Source organism: Haemorhous mexicanus, chromosome 12 (genome assembly GCF_027477595.1).
Source record: "Haemorhous mexicanus isolate bHaeMex1 chromosome 12, bHaeMex1.pri, whole genome shotgun sequence".
In the NCBI taxonomy this organism is placed as follows: domain Eukaryota; kingdom Metazoa; phylum Chordata; class Aves; order Passeriformes; family Fringillidae; genus Haemorhous; species Haemorhous mexicanus.
Window position 1 is genome coordinate 18,804,870 of NC_082352.1, and position 23,224 is coordinate 18,828,093.

At 40.0% G+C, this 23,224-nt stretch overlaps 1 protein-coding gene across 2 annotated transcripts in view; it reads left to right on the forward strand.

The window, feature by feature from the left end:
- The window catches only part of CDH13 (cadherin 13), a 445,340-nt gene that overhangs the window by 163,584 nt on the left and 258,532 nt on the right, over positions 1-23,224 (forward strand). For both annotated transcript variants that reach the window (XM_059857430.1, XM_059857431.1), the window contains exon 4: positions 19,837-19,953. In XM_059857430.1, the coding sequence (XP_059713413.1) occupies positions 19,837-19,953 (117 nt within the window). The remainder of the gene's footprint in view (positions 1-19,836; positions 19,954-23,224) is intronic.

Here is a 23,224-nt window from a genome sequence, read left to right on the forward strand (position 1 = left end):
TTAATGCTTGCAGTCATCTTGGAGTTATTAATCATCCCTCCCCTCACTTATTTCACCACCAAATCAAACTGAATAACCTTTGCATTAAGCAGTTGATCCATCTGAAAAAAAAATAGTTTTGCTCCTTGGTTTATACAGTTTCTCACTGAGAGGGCACCTGGGGTTGTGATTGCACAGGAAGAAAGTGCAAATCTAAAATCTCTCTAATGGTACCAATAGCCCTGCAGATCTACTGAATATTTGATGTGGCCAGGTAGTGTCAAGGCAGTTTGGATGGACTGGTTTGGTTTGGTTTGTCTCAAAAAGGGTCAAACGTGTGACATGACCTCTGCATTTGTAAATGGAATCTTGGAGTCTCATTTGTGTGTGTGGATTTCAGATTAGACATCTCTCCTATGAATAGAAATGTATAAATGATCAGGTTTTATGGAGCTTTAAGGACTCTGCTAATAAGGAGCATCACAGACTTCAGCATTTTCATACTCTCCTGATGCACAAAATCTTTTCAGAACTACTAGAACAAGTGTGCCAAATATATCCACCAGATGAAGATTTAAAGCTTGCAGACCTATTGATGATAATCTATGAGTCATTAAAACCCATAAAAATCCAACTTATGTTTCTTTAATTCTTCTAGAACCCATCTGATGCTAAATGTTTGCTGGGCTTTTATTACAGTATTGAACACTATTGCACTGTAGAAAGTTTTATCCTCTAATCACCAGGGGAAAGGTGACAGTACAGGTTTTTTAAAATCTGGAAGACCAAACCAAACTTTCATTCTCAGATACTGTCACAGAAATTTTTTGTCCAAGAATTTTAAGGGTGTGATGCCATGAAGAACTGGGAGATGATGGAGGCTTCATACCTGCACTGATATTAGGGTGCATTGGGATTACCTGAATTTTTGACCAACCCAGAAAGAATACTGGCAAGAAATCAGTTCATGTTTGCACTACTGATGCAGCTTAAAGGGCTGTATCAAAATGCAGAGGGCTCCCTTCAAGCCCAGCAGGGTGGTGATGAAGGCAGCATGTCACCTCTCTGGAACAGGGGCCTCAAGTGCTCTCCAGAGCCAGATCATTTTGATTTGGATATTGTTGAACTCAGGCACAAAAAAAAAAAAAAAAAAAAAAAAAAAAAAAAAAAAAAAAAAAAAAAAAAATCCAATAAATACAAAATTCCTGATTGGCTGACAAATACTATGCATTGCAGTTCCTTTGCACAGAGAGGATATTCTCATACCTCAGAGAGGATATTCTCATACCTGTGACTTTTTCCTTTTCCCTGAAGATGGAATAAAAATTCAGCTGCTTCTGCTTGATAAAGCACTCATGACTGCTGAAAGATGTGCTGGTGACTAAACCCCTTGTGGGAGAGCCCAGGTTACTCAGGGATTTACTCCAGCCTGGCATCATCTACAACAAGAATATTCACACTAAATCTGTTCTTATTGCTGCCCTTGCTGCAGACTCTCAACTCATGCTGTAGGTTAAGGTGATTATTACCCTAATATTCTGTGTTTGCATTAATCCTGCCAGTCCCTTGCAGCAGAATGACCTGCTAGAAATAAAAAAAACTTAGATTGAATTTCTGGTTTGGGAGATGGGCATTTCATGATTTGTTTTGGTACTACCACAGTCAACAGTCATGGACTAATTAGTTCTGTCATTGATTATATCAGAGCCTGAACCTCCAAACCGAGAGCGTCATTGGAACTGCTCATGTGTGTTTTATTTCCAGCTATGTCTGAGGAAACATGACTGATGTATCAGTGTGGAACATTGAGGAGAGCCTTTAACACATGTTCTGTTCAGTGCTAACACTATAGTTTTGTGTTGAGAAACATAATAGAGATATAGGAACTTATAAATGTATAGGTTGGGACAAAAAAGAGGAACAATATTTGACAATTTTTCAACAAAGTCATGTTCCTGCATGACTTAAAACTTAAAATTGGTACAGTTGGCTGTTCTAGCCACTGTGCTTCAGTAACAACTGCAATTTGGTGCTAAAAACTTTCATTTGTTTGTCCCACTTTTAGTTTTCAGTGGAGGAGAATTGTTTCAGCAACAGGTCAAGGGCAAAACTGGCAGCTCCCCAGGCCTCATCCCTCGTGTGGATGTGCAGGGCAGCCTGAGAACCTTTCTGACTTTATTTGCAGAAGGCTTCATTTTCTCTGTGCTGCTGTAATTGTGTTGTCCTACCATGGTTTTCTCTCCCTCCACTCCCAATAACCACCTTTTGAAGCTGGCTTGGTCATTAAAGCCAGACTTGACCCTCAAAACTGACCCTCAAATCAGGAATTCAGGCAGAGGTAAGGAGAGGGGATATGAAATCTTCAGTTTAAAGATTTAAAGTCAAAGCTGGGGAAGATCTGTCTCTGAATTTGGCTCACATCTATTAACACTCAAACTCATCACAGACAAAGCTCCACGAGTGTGTGAGCAAGGCTTGGAGCTTTAAGTTCCAGGGCTGATTTTAGGCCTGATTATTCACAAAACCGTGTAATTAATCTGTCATAGGAAAACACAGCAAGCAGTGCACCAAATGCAATCCCCATTAAGTCAACAGGAGTCATTCCACCTACTTTAATGAGCTTTGAATCCACTCATAAATCTGCTGTGAGGAGTGTCCAAATCAAAATTTATCTGGGGGTGACCTTGATGTTAATTGTTAGTGCTTCCATGTTGTTTAATTGCCAGGAAAGCTGAATGCATTAGTGGGACTATCATATGGTATGGTCCTTTCTATTGGATACTATTAGCATCAAGCTGATATATGTAATATTAATTGTGCATAATGTTAGTGGGTAGTCACAGTCTGCCAGTTATATTTCGTGTCTGAGAAACAGGAAAAAAAACCCTCTTCAGTTATTTTTAATGTTGCTTCTGCCTTCAGCTGAATCCCTGCAAAATTAATGTTTTTTTGATCAAGCAGCTCTTCAGAGGATCTCAGAAGTTTCACATTTATTCAGTGGCTTTTAATCCCAGATTTTGTGTACTGACTGTAATTACTTTAAAATTATATCTCAAATTTGTAAATAACATAAAGGAGATTCTGTTCAGTCCTATGATGTCTATTAAATTTGACATCTGCCAGAAAAGTTCAATCATCTGTATCCCAAATGGAAATGTTTCCTTCTTTACCATGTCATATTTAATTCAATTAGAGGAAAAACATGGGGAATACATTAGAAGTACAAAAGGGAAAGGGTTCCTTTAATTTTTGTCTACTAACCAGAAAACTAGATGGTTTACTTGAGGAACATAATTACTGTAGCTTCTAGTGGTATAAAAATATGGGAGAGTTGTAGTTGGAGGACTGGGGGAAAGAAATTATTGGTTTTATTTAATGGCTTTCTGAATTCCTTGTCAGTGCTGGTAATTATTGTGTCTTTTCTTTTTGTTGGCACTCAGTGCATTAGGCTGCACTTACGATCATTTTATTAATGGAAAATATTTTTCTGAACAATTGTGAATTAGATAAGTGGCTTGATTAAAACTCATTCTTTAAAACTATAAAATGAGAAAATAACATGAATTAACCTCGAGTCTAGACAGTGGGAAGATAAGGCTCTGGTTTCCAGTGAGGGTGTGTGCTTAGAAGGGAGGGCAAGAACCTCCTGCATGGGCATTTCTGCTTCATTTCACTGCAGTATTGGAGCTCTGAGAAAGGTTGTGGCTTTGGGAGATACATGCAGGAAATACAGCAAAGAGCTGCTAGAAGGAAACCCAAGCTGGGCAAAAGGAAGAAGTGTTACTGCTGGCAGTCCTCTCTTTGATACCTCTCTGTGTCTGATCCCTGCAGAAGGTGGAGTTACTCAATAAGCACATACAGGTGGGGTTTTGGCTTGGTTTGAAAGGTCCAAACCAAAAATACCATCACACATTAAATCCCAGCCTTAACAAAAAACTAAAAAAACAAAAAACCCCCAAAACTCCACACTTTGGCACTCCATTAGCATCATTGTTATCTAGTCCAAGGAGACTAATTTGTAATCTTCTGATAACATTTATATGTGTGAAGAGTATTTTTCAAAAATATCAGTGGAACTGTGATGGAATGCTGAGTTCTGTGAGACTCATTTAAGCAGATATCTCTCTCTCTCTCTCTAGATATATGTGAATGTGCTACATGGATTTTATCTCAGCTAATAAGCATGAATTATACATTCTTAAATGCTTCTTCCATTTATCAAGCCTAATGTTGTTTAAATAAAATCTGAAAAAAAAACCAAAAAAAGTTTAGAAGATTTAAACTTTCCCCATGCTGCAACTTTCACCATGGGATGACAAGTACCTTAATTCACTGTAATAATTGTCTTATAAAAATGGCCCACTAAGCATGTTTTTCCACCAGAAATTTTCATTTTGATTCTCAATATTTCATATCTGACACTGCGCTAAATGAGAACACGGCTTAACAGCTGATATTGATTTGCACGTCATTTTTTCATTTCACTTTCCTATTCAAAAGGAATCAGTGCTGACAAGTTAATGAACTCCAGCTACAAATACAGAGATAAGCCAGGGGATAGGTTTAGTGCCTGCCTCGTTCTAATTAGGAGGGGTTTTCTTTAGGTGGCTGTCTCATGTTCACTACAGGGAAACTGGAATAAAGTGACTGTCAACAAAGCAGACACCTACAAAAGTGACACAGTACAGGGCTATTTATAGAACCTTTAAGCAACTCTATCTAATTTATCCCAGTTTTTTAAAGTCTTTAATATGTACAGGTGGAGTACAATTTAAATGAATGAGTCCTAGAGCTCTATGTTGAATAAAGACTCATAAAACTATGCTACTTTGTAAAATCTATTTTTAAATTAACTTTTTGTAAAATAATAGCTTTGGACAATGGCAGTAGAGATCAGGACTGTAGAACCAGCTCTCAGAACTTTTATTTCTCTGAACTTCTTTGTACACCTTTTGCCCCTGATGTACTTTCAATTAATACACCAGACATCTAAGAAGTTATTCCAAGTTCAGGGTTGGTGTTTTAGGTGGCTAAAGTGGTGAGTGTGATTGAATTGGTATTTTGGCTGGTATGTCCTGCTGCTGAGAGATATGGGCTGGGCAAATCTCACTCAGAAATAAAATCCTATTTTGCAGCGTATGGTAAATTTCTTTCATCCATACAGCTTGAAGCTGCTTCCAGAAGAACTATAAAACTGTAAAACTGAGTTTTACATTGAAACCAACCTGTGGTGTGAACAACTCAGAAATACCTTTGGTGCTTTGGAGGAGGAGCAGACTGTGGTACTGCTCTGTGGTGTAAATTTACTAGAAGGTAAATTCTCCACCACCTGGGAATTTTCTATCAGACACTTCCTGCACTGCCAGCAGTGACAGAGATAATTAATCTGACCAGGGAATTTGGCCACTGAAGTCACTTGTGGACTTTTGGAATTAAAGACTCTCTGAATGTTTGCAGGACTAACAAGCCATGCAGAAATGGAGTGATGAGGAGAGAGGAGCTGTGGGTATTCACTGCCTTGGGCAGCAGATGCCTGTGGTGACCATAAAAGGCAGGGAACAGGGTGTTCCACACTTTGCACCATGGGTTCCCTTCTCAGAAGAGCAGGGTGGGGACGGCCGTGGCGCTCTGCCCTGGATTCCAGCCTTGCCCAGTGTTGCTCTGGCAATGGGAACAAACTCCTGGCTCTGGGGAATACACTGAGGCTATTTGGCCAGCCAGAGCAGTGGCATAAACACAAGTTTAGAGCTGTATTAAAGAGCTGTGACACAAGTTTAAAGCTGTGTTTAAAGAGCTGTTCCTGCACAGTTTGCGACACCAGCTCTGCCTCGCTGTGGTGCTGATGGTCGCAGAATATCCTAAACTGGCAGGGACCCACTGGGGTCATCAAAGTCCAGCTCCTGGCCCTGCACAGGACACCCCAACAATGCCCTCTGTGCCTGGGAGCATTGGCCCAGCACTTCTCCAGCTCTGCACATGATGCTGATGGGCAAAGACGAGGAGCAGTGGTTTCTTGGCTTCAGAGGGCTCCGATTTTGCAGGAGGAGGGAAATAGGTGAAAAAGTTCCTTTTCTTCTCTCCTACCCCAAACAAAACTCAAAACAGCTAAGGAGAATCAGCAGCAATAATTTTGTTTATTAAAGATGAGAGGATGAGAGGTTGAAATGGGTATCTTCCAGATCTTTCCCCAAAATTATTATTCAGCCCTTGCACGGAGATAAGTCTGATGAAGTCAGACTTATTTGTCATTTCAGTATCATTCATGTTTTCCTAACAGGAGAGAAATGTGAAATAACAAAAAGATTGTTCTTTATTCCAAGATTAAAGTTTCAAAAGCTTAAGATTTGAACTTTACTTACATCTTTTGAAGAGGCTTGATAAGCTATTATGCAACCATATCTTTCATTTCAACTGCAATTGGAAACAATACTATCAACACAGCATAAAAATATTGGGTTTATCTTGTTTCTATTTGTACTGCAAGGGTAAATATCTCACAGGACTTCCAACCTAAATTTGCAGGCTCTAGAATTTTGTGATTATTCAGGATAAGCTTCAGGCAAGCCTATGAAATCCCAGCTATTTGTTTGGTGCAAATGCAGATCTCCTCATGGAAGTGCAGCCACACCTGACACGAGCAGAGAGTTCACTTAAAGCCTTTGGTGCTTCTAAAGGTAATGAGAGTTTCAGTGTATTTCTTGTATTTCTTAAGAGAGTTTAAATATCACCTCAAGGAGGTGGAGGCAGATGGACACAGAGCTGCCAGAATTGAAAATGAATGACGGGAAGAAATTTTGTTTGCACAAATTTTCTAGGAGAGAAATTGGGAAGACGGGTAAGGGACAGAGCAGAAGAGAAGTGTAGGATCATCATGAGATAAAGGTTGTGACAGACAGAAGGGGTCATGAAGAGCCCTAAAATTAAAAATAAAAGAAGGCGGGAGGAGAGGAGGGCAGAAATAGCTGGATGGAAAATGAGAACTCAGGAAAAAAATAAAGAAAAAATAAATGTATTGTTACAGGTCTCCTCAAATTGTTCATGCCCCCTCCCTCTGTTTTATTTTCCCTTTGCAGCCTGTAGCATGAGTCTCATAAAACTTCACTAAGATTATAATGCAATACCTTGGCACCAATCTCTCTTGTTTATGTGTCCATTAGTTCAAAGCCACAGACAGGCAATTTATTGGGTATGAAAAATGTCACCTATGGCACCCTCATTTGCATCTGAAAATTGATTTTTGTCACACTGGGATTTTAGGACAACCTTTTTTGGCAACCAACATTGCCACAAAGCATAATAAAAATAATTATGTGACCACAAAAGCAGGTGAAGTTCACTGTAAGTTTTAAGTCTCTAGGGAATTGCAGTTGGCAAGGTATTATTGATGAGCTTGGGATCCTTCTTGGTGATTAAATATTGACACCTAAACTTAAAACATTGTTTGAGATTGCCAGCAAAGTGGATAACAACATAATGGGACTTGGTAATGTTTACTCAAACATTCCAGCACGATAGCAGAGTATTAGTGATGTCACTTAAACAACTGAACTATTAATTAAGATTTTTTAAAATTGGTAATTACTGAGCTAGGGAATGTTTTTAAAGGAAGTATTGTTAAACACCTTTTGAGGCTCAGTTGAAACATGTCACCAGCTTAGCAATTTTGCATCTGCTAAGTGAATTCATTAATTCATTTTCTACTTTCTGATGTGTTTGGCTGTTGGAGTTTGCCAAGTTTTTGTCTCTCACTGATATGATGGTTAATGTACATGTGAAGGTGTCATTTTCCATTGTGATGCTGAAAAATCCTATTAATTATCAGTGTTAAGTTGTTCAAACACTTTCATTAGTTATTTTGGCAAAACAATTCCCCAGGGTGAGATATATTTATATAACAAATTCCTCTAAAGCTGAATCAACCATAAATGGATTATGCAAACTTGTTTCCTTTCTTGTAGATAAATTGTTTTACAGCAGTGTTCATTATGAGAAAGTCCTTTGCCCACTGTAGTACTTAATCAGCACAGAATAATCTACAGCTTCAGCTTCAATGGTAAAAAGGCACCATTCTTTAATATGAATCCAACTTTTAATCTTAGCCCTGGATGCTGGTTCTTTTTTTGTTTTTTATGCCTGATTTAAAGCACAGGCAAAGAGTGGTGATTTATAAGCTCATATTCCTTAAAGGAAGTTTCTGTATGCAGTTAGAAGGGAACAACATGCATTTGAAAAGGGATGAGCATGGTCTGACTGAGATGTGTGTTGGAGGAAGGATGGAGACAAAAAGGTGATTCTTTGGCATTTAAGAAATGTGTGACTTTTTATACAAACATGGAAAGCAGTGGAGACATTTGGGATTATTGAAGCATTTGGTTTTGTTAAAATACAAATTGATACCTTTGTTTTCTAAACAAGTTCATATGTAGTGTTTGAGCAGTTCATTAATAACCCCTTGGCATCTGACTGTACTCTGAGAGGTGCCCAGAGTGTGACACCACTCCTGGCTGGCTCTGAGCTCCTTTGCTGGGATTGATGGGGCAGAGCATTAAACAGTAACCAAGGACTGCACACCCATATCTCACACACCCTCAGGGCTGTCTCTGCCAGCAGAAGGATTTGATCTTAATCATGGCTTACTCACAGGCCTCTCAAAACTGAGCCTGTTTTAAATCATGGGTGGCACAAATATTTTGCTCTGAAGTCAGGCTGCAGCTGCCAGGCACTGGCTGTCCTTTGGGACCCTGGCATTTGTTCCTAGCAAAGATGCCAACCTGAAAAGAACCAGGGAAAGCCTGGGAGTACCAGGAAAGTTGGTCAGAGACTTTACCTAATTAGCAGTGGGATATGTTTCTGCCAGCTATCACAAGTGTCACTAAAAATCAGACCCAACACTTTTATATTTGCTTGTGGCACTAGAATTCAGACAAGACCTCAGAGGTATTTTCTTCTTTGCAAATGATTTTTACTGCTCTTGCGCTCTGGGTTTAAATTTTTATTGGGGAAAAAACAAAAGCCCTGTTATTTTCTTCCTTTTTCTTCACTTTTTTAGCACAATTTCCTCCTTCAGGGTTTGTTAGGTTCAGTCTCCTGGACTCTGGCTATGTTTTGGATGTCGGATTTATAGTTGGTAGAAGTAGCCTGGATCACAGTCTGAGTGTGCTCAGTAACATTGTTTGACCATATTTGGTTCTCTCCAACTGAAAGGACCAGTCTCTGCTGGTAAAATTCCATATTTAGTTTCCAACCAATGATTTCACTTTAATAAATTGTTGCATCCAATAGAGAGGAAAAATCATTGCTATCAGTGCAGAAACACTTAGGCAAACACAAGTGGTTCTTTTACAAAGTTAAAAGCGAAAATGTGTGAGTTTCCAATTCCCTCACACTGATAGAATCAGCAGAAAAGTGATTCTGTTGTATTTTATATAATGCACAGTGAAATACCAATGAATGCTTTTTTCAGCCTTATTGAATGATACCAGGCTGTTACCATCAATATGAACAAAACTACTTGCTTCTACTTCTCTGCTTGCTCAAAATTCTCAAAGAAGAAAAATAATGGTTTACTTGGGCTCCCATGAATTTTCTGACCTACCCACCTATGTTTTAATCGAGACAAGTGCTATTCCCTGGAAAGCACTAATCAACAGAAGTATTTCCATTGCATGGGTTCATTCTCCACAGCACAAGTATTCCAAACCTCATTCCACCTTTTACATTTTTTTTATTTTTGGTTTTGTAATTTATGCCATTACTCCTCCAAGTGACACAGGCATCACTTCCCATCAAGTCATTCAGATCACAGAGATAACCTTTTTGTTTTCATCTTGTGCTCTAAATGTAATAAATCAAATCCTTGCCAAAAGCAAGTTCTGAATTTTATATCATGAAATTTGCATTTCATGCTCTGTTGCTTATTCACAGAAGCCATCCAATCTGAAAAGACAAATAATGCCACATGACTTGTGTAACTAATACAGACAAATGTTTCCAAGCAACTGCCTGAGCAATCTGAAGATCAAAAATTACTCATCTGAAAAACTTGCGTATAATGGTAGATAATGTATTTGTTCACAGATTTCAGGGTCTGCTAATGGACAGTTTGTAAACTGAAACAGGACCAAAAATGTATCAAATTAGGAAGGCTGCAATTTATTAACTTGTCTCTATTAGATAGCTCCAGCAAAATAAAGCTATTTTAGGCTAAGAAAGTCATGCTGCACTTCACTGCTCTGTGCAATGATCAGGCAAGAGCAGCCAGACCCTCAAGCACAGTGCTGAAGGTTTGATTTTGGAGCTGGGATACCAAAGGGAATGGTGTGAACAAAGTTGAATCATGCAGAGTTGAATTAATTTCCTCACATTCCTTGGAAATCCTGCACTTTGCAGCAGCAGCATGCTGTGCCTGCTCTGACACACGCAGGCTCTTTGGTCACGTTGGGAGGCAGGAGCTTTGTACTTGGCATGTGCAGTGAGAGCTGGAGAATCATTCTTACAAATTCATAAAGACATTTAAATACAGCCCACTCGAGGTTCTTCTGGGGCTGGCTTGATGGATAGTTATGAGGGATAGAGAAATATTGCTGATTTAGCTCAAGCTGTGAGAACCCAGGTTTTCAGTTCTAGAATTGTCCTGTTTAAATTCCAGTGTGTCAGTAGAAGCAGCAGACATCCCAGGTCTGGCTTTAATGACTTCAGTTACTTTGGGAGCAAGAAAATGCATATAGATAAAAATAGAACTTATCTGACAGAACTGAACAAATATGAAATATGGACAAAAAAGTAAAGTGGAAATAAAGGGGTGGATAATCTCCTTTGGTCAGAGCCCAGACTTTTGAATGCATTTGAATATATCATTTCTTTCTTAGAAACACACGGGATTAGAAATCAAGACCTGAGCAGGGGTTTCAGATCTATGGAGTGCTAAAATAGCAGCATTCCCTGGAAGGTGTGTGGGAGCAATTATTAGAACAATGGAGAACCTGTGGCTGCTCTGTCCCCTGTGCCTGCTGGGCTGGCTGTCCCTGCTCAGTCACTGCACTGGACTTAACAAGGAGCACTGGAGTGCTCCAGCCCTGCTCTGACAGCTTTGAGAGCATCATTTCCTTCAAATAATCTTGGATTCTGCTCCCCACTGCTCAGAAACACAGAGTGGGAAGCCCATGGCCAATGCCACACAAACAAGTAGCACTGGAGTTGCCAGGCAAATGACATGCAGGGAGTAGGTCTGGATCTGCCTTCTCTTGGCCAGGAAACTTTAATAAAACCTGTTTACTTGGTGTTTGTGTAGGTGGGGACTGTTCTCATACCATGGAGATGCTCAGTTAAAGGTCAGCAGGTGTGAACTAAGGAATATAAATATTTCTGCTCTCCTCTGGCTGCAGGTTGTTAGGGCAAGAAGCTCAGATTCAAACATGTGAATTGGAATGATTTACAGTTGGGAACTCTCATGTCACATTTCATGTGTTGTAAAGTGTACTTGGCTTTAGTTTCTGCAGTTATAATCCAGAAAAAACATCTTCAAACCATTGTAAACTCTGGCTCCTGCCATTTTAGGCTCTTCTCCCTGAAGTATGTGGCAATTAATATTGTTAGCAGCTTGATGTTACAGCTCATGAATCATTGATCTGTTCCAGTACAGCAATTAATTTGCCTCTGATTCCTGACAGGTACACTCTTTGAATTTCCTGGAGCAGACTTAATTGCCAGCATGTGATTAAGGAGAAATGTGAGAATACAGAAAGATGTCCAAGTCTGTGTCTGGGTCTCTATCTTGCATGTTTCACTTTTCTTTTGGGAGCCTTCTGCAAAAAAATCTGTGCTTTGATTTCCCACCCCAAAACAGATACAGCAAAACCAAAGCAATGTTGCAATTTCTAGCCAGCATATTTTATAAATTCAGCAGAAATCAAATCTAGGAGTCAAATTTTAGTGGATGACTGGTTTTTTTTTTTTTTAGTGTGTCTTGGAATGAATACTTTTTAAAACTTGGTTCATTGCATGTGAATTTTAGACACCTTTTATCCAAGTCAGAACTTCAACTGGGTGCTGTCTTTAGTAATACTGTGTGGATCTTTGAGACTGTCCAGACTAATGAAAGGTTTAGAACTAAGAGGCATTGTCCTGTGAATTTAATTGGGTCACTGTGGTGGGAACAAATAAACCAGGGCATGTTTAGGTCTTGTATTCTCACCTTTGAAAAATGCAGCCAGAGTGCAGCAGGAAGCCCAGCAGCACTCAGGTGATAATGAAAGGCTGTCCACAAGGCACTACAGCACTGTCTCTTTATTGTGCCACACAACAGAGTTAAGCTGCTGCTGTCGGGCAGTTACTGCCTGTTAATTTGTGCTGAAGAGTAAAACTAGAGCCCAAATTGGGAAGTGGATTAATACACTATGATTTCAGCTTTCTGGACTCAGTTAATGCCTGTTAATTAATTTGTTCCGAGTAGCTGGACCAAGCAGTGAAGTGGATTAATACACTAACATTTCTTCTTTCAACCAGACTTGAAATCCAGCCTGGTGACTGAGGAGCTTTGCTGGAGCTGGATCTAAGTGTGCATTTTATCTTCATCACAGACCAGGGCTTCATTTGTCAGCCTGGCAGCTCCTGTACGGGGAGCTCAGGAGTGCAGCTCTGGGGAGCACCCTGCATGCATAGGCAGGCCTTGGAGAATACACCCAGACTTTTTTGTGATCTAAACACAGCACAGCCCTGCTCTGCACTCTTGGGCAAAGTTATTTTTGCTAGGAGTTAGCAGAGCAGGAAAGGAGGGAGGAAGTTGTGCAGGCAATGATAATACATGCAAGAGAGTACCAGTTCTAATGGGAATTATTGAAAAGCCCTTCCAGTTAAACTCACCTTGATTGCTCCAGCTAAAAACACACTTCTCACACTCTTAACAAATGTGGTCTTCATTTTCTTGTTTTTCATCATGAGGTAAATGGAAATTGATCCATAGCTGGGTCCCTCCATGTGGTTAGTGCTGTGCACAGAGCAGGATTCACCTGGAGGTGCCCAGCTGGTGCACCTGCACAGGCCAAGGGACCAAATACAGGGGGAGGAATGTGGCTGGTGTGTCCTCTCAGGCAGGGGTCTGGGACTGCAGCTGCTGCATCATTTACCAGCACACCTGGCTTTAACATACACTCTTTTTCTTCAGGGTACCATGGAATTGCTTTTGTGCAGCACTGTTACAATGCAGTGAATTCCATAGCACTTGAGCCCAGAATAAGGGTCTGAAATGTGTTAATTTTCTGCACAGTCTCACAGCTGGCTGCCCTGCAGCAAGACATAGAGAGCTGGTTTTCCAAGGTGAAACAACTTCTGCTATGAATAATATTTATTTCACATAAGAAATAAACTTTATTTATTAGAAATTGTCCTTATATCCCAGAAGGGAAATGTGGAGCTGCTTGTGTTATTCCACATTTGGAGCTGTTTGTGTGTTCTGCTGATCTACAGATTTTGTGGCTTCATGTCGGTTATTGCCCCACCAAAAACTCATCTTTAACTCATTTATCAGCCCTAGAACTGAGATTTGTGTTCTACCTGTGCTTTCTCCTTTCTGAGTGTTAAAAGTACCCTTGAATTTTGAGTTCTTCCCATGTGAGCAGAGAAATGAGTCCACTCAGTGGAATATTGGGAGCAGGAATACTGAGAGTAAGAAGTTAAGGCCTTGTGTCCATGCTGTGCAATGTAATTTACACGTGGCTTTGGTTAAGTCTCAAAAGAAATCAGATTTTTGAAAGATTTTAATTGCTTCAGATCTCCACTGTGTTTTTATTTTCAGTAGCAATTTGGTATCTCACCCAAAAGCAGATGATTTCATTAAGTGAAAGAAAAACCAAACCAAAATTCCCTAAGTGTGCTGTAATAAGAATTTACATTTTTTGATGTAAATTCTTATTACAGCACACTTTTCTCAAGGCTTTTGTACCTAGGCAATGGCATCAAAAATTGCTTTCCTTATTTCAGTTACATTTATTTGAGGTGCTGAAGGTTTTGGGACATCTTTAGGAATTTTTCATTTCTCCTGGCATGCTGTAAAAGCAGTCTGGTTTTATTTGCTTTGCTACAAGTGCAAGCACAGCAGGGATGGAGAAAAGGGTATTTTTACCCATGATAAGTGATGTGTTGCTAATGTATCCTAGTGAACATAGAGGCATAAGGTCAGCCATTGTCTTTCTCCTCAAGCCTGTATTTCAGTTGTGTTTGACAGATGAGGCAGCCAGAGCATATTTGGTTGTTTGTGTATAAGGGACACCTCATTATATTTAATGAGCAGTGTTGAACCAATATGAGCTTTCCTGTAAGAGGGGGTGATTCACATATGCTTCAAAATGAGAATAACATTCTCTAAATGATGACAAAAAAAAGCCTGCAATGTTAATTTAAAAGAAGAGAGTATTATTCTCAGTGCAGGTAAATCCCATGGCTAAAGCAAAGTTAGTGGTACTTTGTTTTCATCTTAGTAAAACTTTTCCCTGCCACAGAATAAGGCAGGTGTGTAGATAAGTGAAACTTATATTTCAATAGATCCAGGACTTTTCCATCAAAAAAGATACTGCAGAAGTTCAGGGCAATAATGGAATTAATTATTTCACAGAGTAAAAATTCAGGTGTGTCTCCACCACAGTTTTGTCACCTATGTATCAAAAACACTCTGGGATAAACTAGCATTGAAATGATTACACATGACCAAATGGTTTGAACCAGAATAACTGTTTTCACCTCTGTTTTTGACTCCTCTAGAGATAACAGGAGCCTCCATCCTTTAAAACTCCCCCTGGCCCAGGCAGATGGAGGGCCCAGGAGCAAAGCTGAGGGCTGAGATCTCCTGGTGTCCCTGCAGTTAATGGATAGATCAGAAATGGGCAGTGGGAGGCTCTGCCTCTCCTCTTATGGAACAATTATAGGAGAAGGAACACCCAGATTAAATCAAGTTTCACCAGCAATTTCCATTAGATATTGTATCTGGCCATGCATCACCAGCTTGGAAGTTTTTTTCTCTGAAATACCCAATTCCCCTTAGCCAGCTGCATTTTACTGGGTTTGTTCTTCCCAAGCACACAAAGTGATTTTTAGGGTGACATTTACGGGCATTGAGGACAGAATGCTTTTGAGCAGATGTTTGTGTGAATGCCATTGACCTTTAAATTTCTTAAATTTATTCATTGAGTTCATCATTTGTTTAAACAGTTGTTCATTAACTTAAAGTTCCAGCACATTTCTGAGATTTTTTTTATATTACTACCAACATGTGAAAATATTTTTCTGGTTTGGGCATGTATTTTAGAAATAATTAACTTCAAAACTGCTGATGATAACAATATTCTGATGGTAGAAATACCACACATAAAGGAATTAAATATTACAGCATGATTTAAAATGTCAACTGAGAATTATATAAAATTATTTCTTATGTTCACCTGCAAAGAGTTCCAGTTTTTCAGCATTTTTGTGATGCAATTTTGTAGGAAAACCAATATACCTCAGATTGCCCCACCCCATTCTCTATTTCTGATGAACTTTGCTTGCAACAAGCATCCAATTAATTTTATTTTTTGTATTTAGGGCTGACCCCATTTTATACCATCAACCTTAGTATATAAGACCAAATAAATGACAAGAAACTGAAGCACTTTTCTGGTCACCACAGAGGATTACAGATTGCCACTCCAGCAGTGTTTCCAACCCCGATTGTGACAAATCGATCCCAGAATTCAGCCACCCTATTCCCATGACAAGTTCTAATGAAATTTTCTCTGCCAAGAGTAATGGTTTGTGCTGCTGGAGAGTGACCAGGCCATTCATTCAAATATTCAAGCGCTGCAAGAAGGCCTGGTAAAAAAGAAGGAAAAACAAAACAAAACACAGAGGAGAGTTCTTGAAGGATGCAGGGAAATTCCAGCTTGCATGGTGCTGTAGTTTGAGCAGGCTGGCATCTCTCAAGTTTATCCAAAAGACTGGAAAAATGAGGAGGCTGTGTTTGGTGCTTTTTTATTGGGAACAGGAAATCAAACTTTATTGCCAGAGAATCAGCCAAACTATGGCTGAGCTGATTCCATGCCTAGAAGGGGAAATTAAGGAACTCAAAAAGAGGGTGTAAAAGTTGGCTATGAAATGGTGGCAGTGGAGTAATAGTTGGATTCTGATCATAATCCACTGACCATGAGAAGTATATTTCACTGACCATGTGAAATACAATGATCACACATATGGAATTGTTAAATAAACAAGCCTGATAGGTTTTCTCTCCTACTATTTTTGTTTAAAAAAACCCACCAAAAACAATCAAAAAGATTGAATTTTTTGGTTTTGGTGCACTTTATTTTTAGGTAGGCATGTATTCATGATATTATATCTATTTTAAATTTTGTTTGTGGATGGGTATCTGTGGACAGACAATTTTATGTTCCTGTATTTCATGCAAGGCAGCACCTGGGGAGAAGCAGATGTGACCACAGCCATCACTCTCTGGGTGCTGGTGGGACACACCCACCTGGGACAGCCCAGAAATCCTCACTTGGAGTTGTGGTAGCCTCTGTGGTTTTCATCAGCTGGTTCCAGCAAAGGTGATGCAGAACTCTGGGGGCTCTCTCAAGGCAAGGCCCAAAAGACCACTCCTGTGGCAATACCAGCCTGATATTTTAAAAATATTTGAAGCAAAATTGCCAACTCAATCTGGAGTAATTTTCTATCCCTTGTGAGTTGCTTCTCCAATAAATTAACGAGGTGAATGCAGTAAAAGTTATTAAATATGCAATATCTCCATCCATGAATGAGGGGTCTCAGCTATTGAGTCAGGTGTTAAGTGCACATGTCAGGTCAGATTCCTTGGCAGATTCCTTCTTTTACTCTCACTGAAGATCCAACCTCAGTTGCAGCTGCCTGGCACTAAGCAAAATGTTTTTCCTTTTCCTTAGTTCTTTACAAATGTGGAAATCATGATATCCACAAACACCAGGCAATTATTCAGTGTGTTGGTGAAGTGTTCTTGACCTTTTTTTCTCCTCTGCTTACCTGCATTCCCCAGAGGTGCTTTTGGCCACTCCTTGAATCAGTAATTGCTGATAGACACCAGGGGATGATAGGAGAGAAATCATCATGAGGAAGTCACTATTTAGAAAAACACAGTGAGACTTGAAGAATATGAAACATTTAGGGAAGTATTTACATTTCTGTGCTTAATCTTCAGAACCTCCTTCTCCATGAAACAGAGTAACTGTGTTAGAAACAAAAACAATAATTCTTTTTTTGTTGTTCTTAAGTTCTGCTTAGAAATCTTCACTTAAAGCCTTAAGTCTTTCCATCCTACTGCTTTCCTTTAGAACTTCACTGCTTTATATTAATGATTCACTGAATATAATTTGAGTTTTTGTTCCATTTGAGAACTGTTGGGAAGTGTAAGAATCACCTGTCATGGGAAAGTGATGAGCTAACTGCTTATGGCTACCAAAATTATGAGCCCTAGATGTTGAGCAATCTGGACATTGCTTTTCTTATTCAAACTATCACAGAAAGAAATGTGACACATTCAAAGTCTTGTTGGATGGGACTGTGAGAAAAGTGATCTGGTAGATGTCCCTGCTTATTGCAGGTGGGACCAGATGGCTTTTAAAGGTCCCTTTCAACCCAAACCTTTCCATGACACAAAGATAAGCAAATCTGAATGTCTTGTTCATTTGCAAAGGCTCCCAGGTCTCTGGAAATGAGCAAGGCATTCAGATTTGTCTCGTTCAAATCCCCACATCTCCCTGAGCTGAAGGAAACCACGAGAGCAGGAGCAGGACTGAAAGGTGTGACCAGATAAACGTTGTTGCTGCTGAGCTGAAGAGCTGGGGTTTCCTTGTGGCCATCCTGGGAGTCACTCTTGCTCCTCAGGATCATCTCAGGCACTTGCCAGCCCCTCTGTGTTTGCAGTGTAAGTGGCTTTGAAAGCTTTGCTGCTCTGTGCATTTGCCTTTGGACAGGATTCAGCTCTTTTCATTTGACACTTCCACTGTTTTTATCTTGAACTTTCTCATGAATTTTTATTAAGGAAAACTCTTGGGAGAGGAGTTGAAAGACAAAAACTGGGACCTGAGTGGCCTTCAGACTGAAAGATTAGAGAGAAATGGCAAAGCCTTTGGGAGAGCTGGGAGCTCTACCAGGGGGAGTCTCAAAATGTTATGAAAATTGGCAGCATTGTGAGAAGGGACACTCTGTGTGGTTCCCACTGCTCTTTGACTTTGTCATGACTAAAGCAAACTGCAGAAAACTTGAGTTTCCCTTGCTCCTGTTTGTTGTCAAATTTGAGAAATGATGCTAAAGCCAGCAGAGGCAGAGCAGAGCTGTGTGGTGAGAGGCTCGTTGGACGGGAGGCATTGCCGCAGATGGAGGCAGGAGCAGCCTGTGGAGAGCTTGGCTGATGGATCCAGATTGTGCCACCAAAAAAACTCATTCTGCTTTGACATTCTATAAAAGCACAGCCCAGGGATGGAGCTTTCATTGTGTGATGAGGAATCAGTTGATAAAACAACAATATGGATTCCAGAACTGGCTGAAAACTTTGGGGTTTGGAGTTTGTGCATCAAGAGAGAAAGGTGTTATCTGCAGGATATAACGGCCTTGCTGGAATGAGACATTTAATTCAAACAGTGATTTTTTATAAAACTGCCATGACAACCTGAATGAAAAGTAGTGATTGAAATAATTTTCAGTTCCACAGTTCCAAATACCATACAAATTTGGACTTTTTTGTTGTTGTTAAGTTCTTGGTTGGTTTGTTTTGTTTCATTTCATTTGTCTGTGAGTGTTTGTTTCTTTTGTGGGTTTTTTTTTGTTGTAGTTGTTTTTTCTCTTCCAAAAAAGGATCAAGGGAGAGCTTTGGGAGATGGGGAGAAGCTTTTTTTGACCTTGGTAGTAACTGTGCTTGGAGAAGAGAGTTGCAGAGGCTGTGGGAGGAAGCAAAGGAAGGAGAGTGGTCTCTGGGAAGCTGCAGCTCCTGCAGGGAGAGCGCCGAGCAGATCAGAGAGCAGAAGGGAAGAGAAAGCAAAGGTGTGGTGGGCAGAGCTTTCCAGGGGCCAGAGGCCACTGTGGAGTTCACTGCAGCTCACAAAGTGCTGAACTGCCTGAAGCTCAGATGGAAAGAAAGGCTCCAGAAAATGCAGCAGAAAAAGGAGTCCTGTGTGCATACAACTTTTATTTTTATTCTTTCTGAGAGCATGGCATGAAGCTCTCTCTAAGAGAAAGCAAACCCCACTCAAAACAACCAACACAAACAACCTACTGGCTCATATTTTAAGTTACACCTGGGCTTTGGTGTCTGATTTGAAGTTAGAAGCTGTTGGTGTTTATTGAGCGTTCATTACCTGTGGACTGTGTTTGCAAATTCACTTTGTTGTGTTTGATTGAAAGCCTGGGCTGAGAAGTGGCTGAGTGTAGATGTTGTCTATCCTCATCTATGTCTTCAGAGATATCACCATATATATATATTTAGAGAAAATTCCCTAAAAGTTTTTGCAATGTGGCTTTTGACTGGTCTTGTGCAGGTATTTGAGGTAAAGCAGACCTTGCTAAAGGCTTATGATTGAATCAGCTCTCAGTTCAGGATTGCAGACGCACCTGATGAGGTTTAAAACTTGTTTACATGAGCACAAAATCAATATGAGCTGTCTACTGCCACTGAAAAAGGTGCAGTAACCTGAAAGATGAAATACATGGTTTTATATGTTATCACTAATTGCTGAAAAATACATAATACTAAACTTAGAATCTGGTGGTTCATGGGAATTTTGTCTAAAGGTGCAGGGAAAGGGAATATCAACTGAATATCTGGAAATTTTACTAATTGGCCTTTTTTCTTTTTTTTAGGAAATCTTAAAACTAGAAGGCAACCTTGGAATTCCAAGACAAAAAAGGGCTATTTTGGCAACTCCAATATTAATTCCTGAAAATCAAAGACCTCCATTCCCCAGATTAGTTGGCAAGGTAAGTCAACAAAACTGGGTGAAATGTTGATATTAAGTAATTGATCTATTGCTCTTAAAGTCTTGCAGTGCCTATCACATTGGTAGAAATATTCCAGATTTCTTCCTGCCCTCTTCCATTCCTTCTGCTTGTGGACACTGAATTTTTGGATCTCAGGCAGCCAAAGTCTCTCTGTAGATGTTCTTTCATTAAGAATTTTTTATGGGGAGTTTAAGATGAGTGTTCTGGGCTCCTCAGGCACAAGGAGACAAACCAGGCCCTGTTTGCACTGCAATGTTTTCCTGGCATTTTGTCATCCTGATTTGTTCCTGTTCCTGAAGTGCTTCTCAGGCATCACAAGTGCCTTAGAGGATGTACAAAGACAAAACTGTGAGAGCATCTGGCAGGCTGTTTTTCAAAGGCCCTGAGAAACCTGTCCTCAGCTGATGTTCAAATTACAGGAATTTCAAATGATCAGCACCTTGAAATACTTGGAGATGTCATAATTTTTACAACCTTTTATGGGTTTTTTTCAGCATAGCTCCAGTTTGGGTATGCTGATGATTAATTTGGCTGGAGTATATTGCAAACAGAAAGAGAGGTTCTGCATGTGTCAGGGGAGACAAAAGTTTTAGAGGTATTTAAGATAATGGAATGACATATTCTAGGTCAGCTGTGGTAATTTGCAATTGAATGCTGAACAAAGCATAAAGAAAAAGGTTTGGACTCTCAGACCTACTGATTGTAGGGAAGAAATTCATTCAAAATCAATGCTGGAAAGAAAAGCAGTTATTTCAGGTCTTTCTGACTTTTCACAGATCTTCACAAGACAGGCTGTGGGGTCTTGCTAACTCCAATGAATGTCTGTAGTAACTCAGAGTACTGGTTCCTGTACCTGTTTGAGATCTTGCACAAGCTCATCTTCCTCTCTTAAATTTAGATATTTATTCTCAACTTTCCATAGCTTCACGAGTTTTTAAAAATTCTCTTAGTTGCCCACTTCTATAAGGTGTGAGGAATGTGTTTATTTCCTCTTCCAAAATATTTTGGGGCTCACCTTCAGAAGCCTCTCAGGGCCCCACGAGGACTGATGGATCACAGCTCCTGCTTGGGTGTTGGTTTCTCCTGAACCTCAGGAGAAAACCCTTTGCCATCTCTGCTCTGCTGAAATCCCTGCAGAAGGATTAGCTGTGCTTTCTGTGGTGTTTTGGGGAAGAGGCAAAACATCCAGAGAATGAGTAATTTGCATGTTATGACAGAGTTTCACAAATGAGAAGGAACGCGAAGCTTTCCTGACTGCATGGAATGGAAGATAAGGACAATTTCAGATTTTTGATTGGTTCTGTGTGATCCTGTCTGGATGTTCACATGGAAGTCAGGTTTCCAGTGTGTTATTTTCCCTTTGTTTCTCACTCTCCCTTCCTTTCCCCTGCTTTAGCAAATTACCAGTGTGGTTTATTAATTTGTTCTGATTTCCACTTTCTCTCCAGCCCATGCTGTGCTGGCTGGAATTGCACAAGGTTGTTTGGAAGTGATTGCAGCAGCCAACAGGTGAAATGCTGATTAGCACTTGGTGGGGAGCAGGGCAGATGTGTGGAAAGAGGAGAGCAGGGGGAAGACAATTAATTGAGTTTTATTTCACAGTTAGGAAACACACCATAAATGAAAAAGAAAAAGGAATTTTAGAGGACTTCCTTTATGAATTTTTGATATCTGTATATCAGGAAGGAGATACTGCACTGGACAAGTGAAAACAGTGTTTTGTTCAAATTAATTACAAAAATTTCAATTAGTACTCAGGTTAACAAGGAAGTACATGTGTTAAGCCTGTTCTCTGTGCTGCTCCTGGCTTTCTAGCATCCCCACTCAGGAATTGGATTATTGCCTTGCCATTCCCACACCCTTCACTAGGGTAGCTCTTAATTAAATAACTATCCCAAGCATGCTGTGTTTGTTGGGGGAGAAGTCCCACCTTTCAGCAGGATTTAAGGTTTTGCACATCATGTTTCGTGCCTGAGGGAGAACCCTGAGAGTAAAACATTTTAATACAACCTTTGTGACCAGATGGCCAAGGCTACAACTCTTGACTGTTATTGATGTGTTTTGTTTAGCTCTTGCTGGTAGAGCACTGGGATGTGATATTCAATTTTTAGCCTCTCTCCATATGCTGCTTTTCCGGTTTATTTGTCCACACGAAGCCAAACGAAGCACAGAGCAGTGGGATGCAGGATTATTTTGTACTTCCACTGGCAGGTTATTCTCCACTACACCATGGGAATGTTTTCTAAGATTAACTTCAAGTGGTGGCTCTGAGCATCTACAAAACAATGACACACTCTAACTGAGGATGGGGCTTTTTGAAGTTTAATCCTCACACTGATGCTGACCCCAAGGAGCACAAAGGGAATTCTGGAGATGTTCAACAGGTCCCAGCTCTTTTTCCACGCTTCAGAAGAGAAGGACACCTGCAAAGAGAGACTGTTTTACCCAGGCTCAGAGGATTTGCTCTTCATGTTGTTGATGGACAAATGGTGAATCAAGGATTCTATTCTTCAGTTTAAAGGAGTTGTCCTGCATAGGAATGAGTATTGCAGTTGTTGGCAGGTAAAATCTGGAAGCCATGAGTGGCCTGGTGAAAATTGGCAGGACATTTTATGCTCAGTGAAGGGCAGAACACAGAGGGAGGTACACAGGACTCTTTGCAGGAAATTATTGAATAAATCAAAACCTAAACTTTATTTATTTCCCATAAGAATTTTTTTTGTTGTTATTTGTCTGTTTTGTCTTTTGGAAAGGGTATGGGGTTGGATCAGGTATTTTGGATCAGAAATTTTCTCTACTTCCTGCCCCTGATCTGGCTGTTACCTGCAGTTACATGGCAGGACTCACCCCAACAGGACTCACATGCTCAAGACTAGAAGTGGTCCAGGCTTGCAAACAGGATAAAAATCTTTAAGATCTATGAGAAAGTGTTTTTTTTCCCTCTTCTGAAATGTGAATTTAAGGCAAAGAGCAAATGCATCTTGTCTGTTAAAGTAGCAGTAGAAAAACACTTGAGGATGGGAGGAAGCTGAAGAAAACTGGATGTAAAAAGCTGCTTCAAGCTGATATTTTTGCGTGGCTATACTATTTATATACCATAAATTGCATGCTTCACAGAAGAGAATTGTCATGGGCTAAAGAAGCAGCTGTAAAAAAATGTCAAACTTCAGGAAAAAAAATGGAAGTCTCAAAAAAGATAAGCATGATCTCTCAGCCTGGGAAGAGAATCCAGAGAGAAGGTTTATAGGTT